Here is an 8,131-nt window from a genome sequence, read left to right as displayed (position 1 = left end):
GCTGACGACACCGTCTACATTTTTTTTGTTAATCTCTAAGGTGCTGCAGCCCCATTCGTCGTTTCATTTCTTGTTTAAGGAGCCGACCAACCGGCGTGTGCAGTGCATGCTGCCTCCCCCGTGCAAACCGAGCAAGGCGCTGCGCCTTTAAGGGGCTTCTCCGCTGCACATGCTCAGCTCTCTTTGTGGGGTAGTTTGATTGTCTCTCCTGTGGAGCAGCTGCAGCAGTAGCGGGAGGAGGGTGGATGGATGGATGGATGGGGAGAGCGCGTTGCAATCTCAGCCCTTTCCTTAGCATGGAGGGGAGGGATTTCTATTGACCGCTAAGCCCCCTGCACAGGTTTATTTATTTAGTAGGGAAGGGGGGGAGAAGTGCACGGGGTAAGGGAGCTGGCCGAAGGCTACTGTGAAATAATCCCCAGTCCCCCAGCCGTGCAGAGAGCGGGAGGCTGTGAGTCCGCATCCTTGCCAGGGCAACAGCAGCAGCATCCTGGGCTGGTGCTGGAGCCGCGCGCGCCCGCCGGGCTGAGGGAAGGCGGAGGGGGGACTTCAGCCTCCAGGGAGCAACCGCCGCGCTCACGCGACGGGCCTGGCGGAGCGAGCGAGCCGCGCCGCGCCAGGCAGGAAGGGGGTGGGCAGGCATCCGACCGGCCAGGCGGCGCTGAGCGGAGATTACCACCGAGCCCTTGGAAAATGGCTGCTTGGGAACTGTCAGGCGGGACAGCCGCTGGCCGCTAACCCAGCCCCTTCGCGCCTCGATCCCCCTCCCCCCCCCCGGGTGGGGGATGCTGTAGGGAGCCCGCTGGCCCCAGCTGAGGGGAACGGCGGCGCGGCGCGGGGGTGGGTGTGTGGCGGGGGGTCCCGTTATCGGGCCGAGGGAGGCAGCCCCGCACGGTCACGAGCCCCCCTGTCTGTGGAGGAGGGAAGCGGGGCGAGCTCGCCCGGACTGGATTAATTCTCGCCAGGACCGTCTCTCAGCGGGGGGGCGCCCGCAGCTTCCCTCCCGTCCTGCGGGGCAGGGTGGCCGCTTTCCCGGCTGGAGGCGCTGGGCGTGGAGGGCTCCGCGCCCCGCTCCGGGCGGCGACGATGGATGTGGGGGGCGCCTGGCGGAGGGCGTCAGGCTCCCCTCCTGCGCCCCACGGACTCTGGAGACCTTGTGCTTCCTCCTGCTGCTCCGCCTCGCTGCTGGATGCGAACAGCTGGCTGCTCTTCTACGGCGTCCTCTATTTGGTGCTCTATGCCCAGGTGTCCCAGTCCAAGCCCTGCGAGAGGACCTCCTGCTTCTCCGGGCGGTGTGTCAACGCCACCTGCCTCTGTGACCAGGGCTGGGTAGGAGACCAGTGCCAGCATTGCCAGGGCAGGTTCAAGTAAGTCTCTGCTTAGTATGATCGGTTTTCCTGTGCGGATGCCTGCTGTGTTGGCTTGTGCCTGGCATGGTTTTGTGGGTGTGAGACTGAAGTAGGTTACAGAAGTTAGAGATGGAATAGGCCCGCCCTTCAGAAGTCCCCCCCCCCCAGTACAGATCAGATGTTGAACTGATGAATACAATGTAAAAAATGATTAAAGCTAATGTTAAAATTATTGGTTACACTTGATTTTGGCCAAAAGATCAGGAAGAATTAACTAAGGCTGTGTGACTGCTGTCCCCTCTGGAACTCTTATGAAATTGATATGTATCTCAAGCAGCTGCCTCACTAAAGGGGGGAAATCCATTTGACTTTCCTTCAGGGAATGAAAATCTTTCTCTCAATCCACTTCTTTTCCCACCAGTTTTCTTTCAAGTCCTTTACCAAGACAGGCCTTAATTAACATACATCTAGCATCCTATACATATGCCTCCCATCCATTATTAAAAAAATATAATGTAGGTCAACCATAGTTTTGCTAGAAGAGGAAGTGGTGTTGGTGTGGTGATGCTTAACTATGAAATCTACCTGCAAGGGCTAAATGAACCAAAGAAACTGAGCTATACTTTCATACCTGAAAGTGGACCAATGCATGCTGACTGGACAGTGTGGAGCAAGCCTATCCTGGTATGGCTCATTGTATGCCCCAAATACATAAATCAGGGAAGACTGAGTTTCTAGTGCTGTCGATCTTGCTTCTTCCAATTTTGCTTCTTAAAAAGAAGTTAGCATAGCTCAGTGGATAAGCTACTAGACTGGAGGTGAGATGAACAATGTTCTGCTTCCAGTTTACCACTAATCTGTGGCATGACCTTTGACAAATCACTTATCCTTTGTTTTGTTTCATATCAAATATAGCTAAACTGTACTCACCCTTCCTTATGAAGCACTTTGAGATATATAGCAGAAAATGTGATATAATATATAGTTAATAATAACTGTGTGTTTGAAATCTGTAAAAGGCAACATCACAAACTATATCTTAAAGAGGAGTTTAAAGAGAATACTGTGATCTAAATTATTTAAAACCTATTTAGTGTTGGGTACATGGCAAATATAAGCTAAACAGGATGGCATCTTTAACAGTTATGAATATTAAAAATATTTTATTTATGGGTGCGTGTGAGATAAAGGAACCAACTTCCCAGTCAAACAAGTTACTATAGTTCATTTAAGGACATTTGCAAGAAATGTTGACTAAAGTCACACAGCTCTAGTCGATTCTTCCTGGCCTTTTAGCTAAGATCAAGCACCTGCTCTGGGAAGAGCAGAGTTTACCTGAGAACTTGATGCTCTTGTTGTTCCATTTGTGAATTTTTGACTGATTTGAGAATGAGGGTAAGTACAACAGTTGGAGATATTAAGCCATCGCATCTTCATGCAAACTACAGTTAAAATCGATATGTTAAGCGTGTGTGAAGGAATTGGGGTTTTGTAACTGGTCAGTAACCTTGGAACAGTGGGCTAATTGTCAGGAGGATTTTGAATAACAGGAGGGGTAGCCTTTCTGCGTCGTCTTTGTGCACAATGATCAGCAGTAGACATCCTTGTTGAGCCAGGAATGCTTTACTTCAAAGGGGTTATGTATATCTTGTAGCTTGATGCCAGTCACAGCATATCCTAATAGTACAAGGGCTAGGTCAAACTTTAATCTTTTGATTAAATTTCAAAGTATGTAATCAATGAATATATTCTCTGATGGGTTACTAAAGCCAATGACATTAGAATGCCTTTAGGCATTAGCCTTTAAAGGGATTTCCTTTATATATATATATATATATTTTGGGGGGGAGGTAATGAAGCATTTGTTTGTTTACATTAGTCGAATTTATCAGGTGAACTTGATGGGAAGAAGCATGACAGTTACATTTTGCCTTGGGGCATTCTGCTCAATTCCAGTAGAATGCTAATACTCCCTCTCCACTTCCAGGAAGGTTTAGCTGCATGTTAAAAAGGTAAAATTTCCCTAGTTAAGTGAACAATATTTAAGACTTGGCTCTTAAGTGGTTCTGGTAAAATCAAAATACATTTGTGGTTAGCCACTCTATTCAAGAGTACATATCTTTAATCATTGCTGCCAACATTATGATTTTGTTACAGAGCTAGCTTTTTGTTTCTTTATCTTTAAAAGAAGTTCTCCTATACTGTTTTGGAAAAGTTCTTGAGATTGGGCCCATAAAGCTTTCCTTTGAGAAGGAAAATGTACTCTGTGTTAGTGTTGTAGTATTGTAAAGATTTGCACAACTTGACTATTACTGCAAGCTAGGGCTGCATGAAGTATGCCATTATTTGCTAGGACACTGGCAATAAATCTTCACCCTTAGTGGGTTACTTACAAGCCATGAAATTTTAACAATCTGCTTAACATTGTGGTGATTAGCATATTATAAACACATAGAAAGCATCTGAAATATGGGTGCAGAAGAGGGAAAGTGGTATCGTACTCTGTCTTGCAGCCTTTTTGACTTGTGCAGAATATGGGGTGGGGGGGTTCTTGTTAGAATGGAACTAGGCAAATGAGAAAAGGATAGATTATGAAGCAGAGCCAGTTTGCTGCAGACAAGAGCTGCCCAGGGCTAGATTTTTCACAGGGATGTAGATGACAACTGTGACCTCACTGACACTTGTTGCTCCAATTAATAAAAATGTAGAGAATCTTACAATAAGTGCAGAGAAGTTATTATTGACAAGAATGTTGGATTATTGTACATGAAACTAAAATTAATGTACAGAATGTATACAAAAGTTTATAGACTATAGAATTCTGACTGTGAGCGTGTCTATATTGTTCTAAAGTGAAATCTATGTTTCAACAATTTGAAGAGTGTGTATGAGTACAATTTCAGCCTGACTAGTACAGGTGAAAAGCATGTTGTGATTTTAAGGTGAGTTGTAATACACAAAAAATAGATCTTTCTTTAACAGAAAAGGATCTGTAATTAGTTGTGTTCTGGGAGTGAGTGACATGCATTAGCAAACACTGAAAGCATTAACACAAGGGAAAGACATAAGGAGTCTTGGGGCCCATTAATTCTCATGCAAGGTTTTTTTTTTTTTTTTTCTAAATTGCAGAATAGAAACCTAGTAGAAAGACATCAAAGATGATTGATCAATCTTAGTAAGCAGGTGTCAAAATTAATTGACTGATTCCATGGTAACCTAGCTTTTCCCCATAGGGAATCTGTTACAGAAGTAAGATTAGGCTTTAAATGTTGCTTTGCAATGGATGAAAGATAGATGGGTAAAGGAAAAGTGAACAGGTGAAAATAGTAGCAAAAGCTTTGTTAAAGTATATTATTTGCTTCCTCTTCATACATTAACACCATAGTTTTCTCCTAAACAAAGAGAACTGTACACAGAACACAAACATGAATCAGAGTAAGTACTGACCTACAGCACAAACTGGAACAAGGTGAGAATCTTGGGCTTTTGAATCCAATAGACCTTGCCCATGGAAGTTTATGGAAAGACATCTCTCAATGTCTATAAAGTACCTAACAGGCTTTCAGATCTTAAGTGCCATTTCCTATAAAATTAGGACAGGCATGGAGAGAGGTCTATAAAGTCATGACAGGTATGGAGAAAGTAAATAAAGAAAAGTAATTAACTTGTTCCCATAACATAAAAATTAGGGCACACCAAATAAAATTAGTAGGTAGTAGGTTTAAAAATAAACAAAAGGAAGGGTTTTTTTTCCACTCAGTACATGGTCAACTTGTGGAATTCCTCGCCAGAGGATGTTGTGAAGACCAGAACTTGAACGGGGTTCAAAAAAGAATTCATGAAGGATAGGTTCATCAATTCTTATTAACCAGAATGAGTAGAAATGGTGTACCTAGCCTCTGTTTGTCAGGGTTTGGAAATGGATGACAGGAGGGGGATTACTTGATGATTACCTTTTTGGTTCACTCCCTCTGGGGCATTTGGCATTGGCCACTGCCGGAAGACCGAATACTGGGCTTGATGGACCTTTGGTCTGACCTATTATGTCTGTTCTTATATTCCTGCCAACTGTCACAGTCCACATGCTAATTCAGACCAAACTTGCAGTGGGTTTGGTTTTAATAAAGTTTGAAATTAATGCTGACAACATTTAACTCAGCCTTTTCTGCAGGCTTTTCTGTGCCATAGGCTTTTATCTGTGGACTCCTCTGCTCACTGGATGGCCTTTGTAGAAAGCTCTGTCCACAGTGAGTGATGTAGACCAGCAAGTCAGCAAAACTCACTTAAGTCCTTTCTTAGAAGGATCTACACTTGATATCAAATATAGGGGGCTAGTCTGCTACAATATGATATCTGAAAGACTGTGTAAGTGTGATTTTAACACTTGTTTGAATAGTTAAGATCTGTGCTAAAATTCTGGGGGGATTAATTTTTTCCCCTTACGTTTTTAATTCAATCTTTGTGGGATGTTTTAAATGTATCAAATTCTTGTAGGCTTTAGGGTTTACTCCTTGTGTGTATGATAGCATCCATTACAGTCAATGGTAATAAAGCAGTCCCCATTATAACACTAAATTAACATGCTTATAATTTTTCACCTCAGAGTTGGCATTTTCCAAACCTATTCTCTGCTGCTTAGTGAACTTTTAATTTGATTGTTTTTACAGTAAACTGCAGTTAAGTTAAGATATATTCTTCGCTTGTTCTTTTTCATGTTGTTGTTTTCTAGTATTCAGCAAAACACAATGGCTACGTCTACATTGGCCCCTTTTCCGGAAGGGGCATGTTAATTTTTGAAATCGCAATAGGGAAATGCGCGGGGGATTTAAATATCCCCCGCGGCATTTAAATAAAAATGTCCGCCGCTTTTTTCCGGTTTTTAGAAAAGCCGGAAAAGAGCGTCTACACTGGCCCCGATCCTCCGGAAAAAGCGCCCTTTTCCAGAGGATCTTATTCCTACTTCGAAGGATCTTATTCGAAGTAATGTAGACGAGCCCTATATCAAATTGTCCACATCACAAAACAAGTGGGCTATCTAGTCCCATAAGAAACAAACACTGTATCAGGTAATCAGGAAGGGAATAAAGTCTATTGTTTTTAGGGAGACAGGCAACAAGCCAGAGAGATGCAGGTTATTACAGAGAGCTTGTAATTGCACAGTTTGTAGGGTAAGTATATATTGAAATATAGAGAATGAATGTACAATGGTCAGTTTCATCTTCTCTCCCGGTTTCATTTTGGAGTCATTGTTCAATTTTCTTTCTTCAGTAATAGCATAAACTACTAAAAAATAACCTAACTCTTGTTACCATACATTATACCATACGTTAAGAGGTTCATTTAAAAGATCATAGAAGCAGATACAAATATTTTATCTATCAACAGTATCTGTACTAACTTGAGCAGCAAGACTCCTCAAACACTTAATGAATTTTCTAGTTTAATTGAATTAATGTATTTTAATATTTTTATTGGCTTTCAGTGGACCCACTCCACATCCTGAAAATTAGTGAGGGTGACTATTATATCAACTTTTCAAAAGTACATATGTGGCGAAACAAAATTGTTGAGAGAGGGAGGAGCGTGAAGGAGAAGGTAGCAAAACTGCAATCATCTTCTTTCTCATCCCCCCAAGAGTCTAGTAGCATCTGTCTTGTAACATGGACTCATTGCTGTTGATCTAATCCAGCAGCACACAAATATTATCTTCTCTAAAGGTTACCAATTGTGCAATTGGGATTGTGTGGTTTCACGCAAGGTTTTTGTGTATTGGTTTGCAAGTTATTCTGTGTGCTGGAAAGCCCCCATATCTTGTTAGTTAGTGTTTCTAGAATCTGTTACTGTCTTGTCTAAAACTGATGGAAAAGACAAGTTAGATTTTTCTGGGATAATCCCTACTAGAGGGAGTAGGGTTGCCACGTGTCCGGTTTTGAACCGGACAGTCCAGTATTTGAGCTTTCTATTCGGGAAACAAATTGAGAAAATATAAATGTCCGGTATTTTTTAAATAAGATGTAATGTTGTTTGTGATGTAATGTCAAGTATGTCCGGTATTTTTGTTGAAACCATATGTCAACCCTTAGAGGAGTGAAAATAAGAGGTTCCACTTTATGAGCAGGTACTGAGAATTTGCTGTCTTCTGGCTTGAACATTATCGTGTGTGTGTGTGTGTGTGTGTGTGTGTGTGTGTGTGTGTGTGTGTGTGTGTGTGTGTGTGTGTGTGTTTAAAGCTTTAAATAGCTTGTTTAATAGAGAGCTCTCTTGTTACTCCTGAAGTCTGGGGATTGTCACCTACTTACGCAGGATTTTTTTTAAATGGTAGAATGAAGTATAATCTGCAACAGTAATGGGCAACCTGCAATCCAGGGGTCACATGTGGCCCATTGGGGTTCTATGTGTGGCCCATGAGACAATTTATTTACTGTTGCCCACATGCAGGGTTGCTACACTCTTCTGGCTTCCATCCACATAGATTTTTTTTTCTTTTTACCAGAATTATTAAAGTGATACATGTGAAGTGAGGTGCATGCTGATTGCACACAACATTGACTGGTTCAGTCAGTACACTATACGTTCTAGGTATGCAAGTCTAATTAGCGAAACTACCCTATCCCAGGAGACCATCTTGGATGCAAAAATCTTGCAGGCTACTGAGATGGAGAGGGCAACTCATGCAGCCCACTCACTAGCATAGGTTGACCATCTCTGAGGTAGGAGCTTCAGTTCTAGCGCTTGCATTTCTCTTGGTGAACTCCAAATGTCCCACTATATTGTAACAAGAG

General features: G+C 42.7%; 1 protein-coding gene across 4 annotated transcripts in view; it reads left to right on the top strand.

The window, feature by feature from the left end:
* Nucleotides 1-222: 222 nt before the first annotated feature.
* Nucleotides 223-8,131, top strand: part of ATRNL1 (attractin like 1) — a 999,362-nt gene continuing 991,453 nt past the window's right edge. For all 4 annotated transcript variants that reach the window (XR_012905692.2, XM_075935409.2, XM_075935410.2 and 1 more), the window contains exon 1: nucleotides 223-1,367. Coding sequence is in view for 3 of the 4 variants with exons in the window: in XM_075935409.2 (XP_075791524.2) it covers nucleotides 1,087-1,367 (281 nt within the window). In the remaining variant the exon portion in view is untranslated. The remainder of the gene's footprint in view (nucleotides 1,368-8,131) is intronic.

Source organism: Pelodiscus sinensis, chromosome 8 (assembly GCF_052426305.1).
Source record: "Pelodiscus sinensis isolate ZL-2025 chromosome 8, ASM5242630v1, whole genome shotgun sequence".
NCBI lineage: Eukaryota > Metazoa > Chordata > Testudines > Trionychidae > Pelodiscus > Pelodiscus sinensis.
This window is presented reverse-complemented; position numbering and strand designations above follow the sequence as displayed.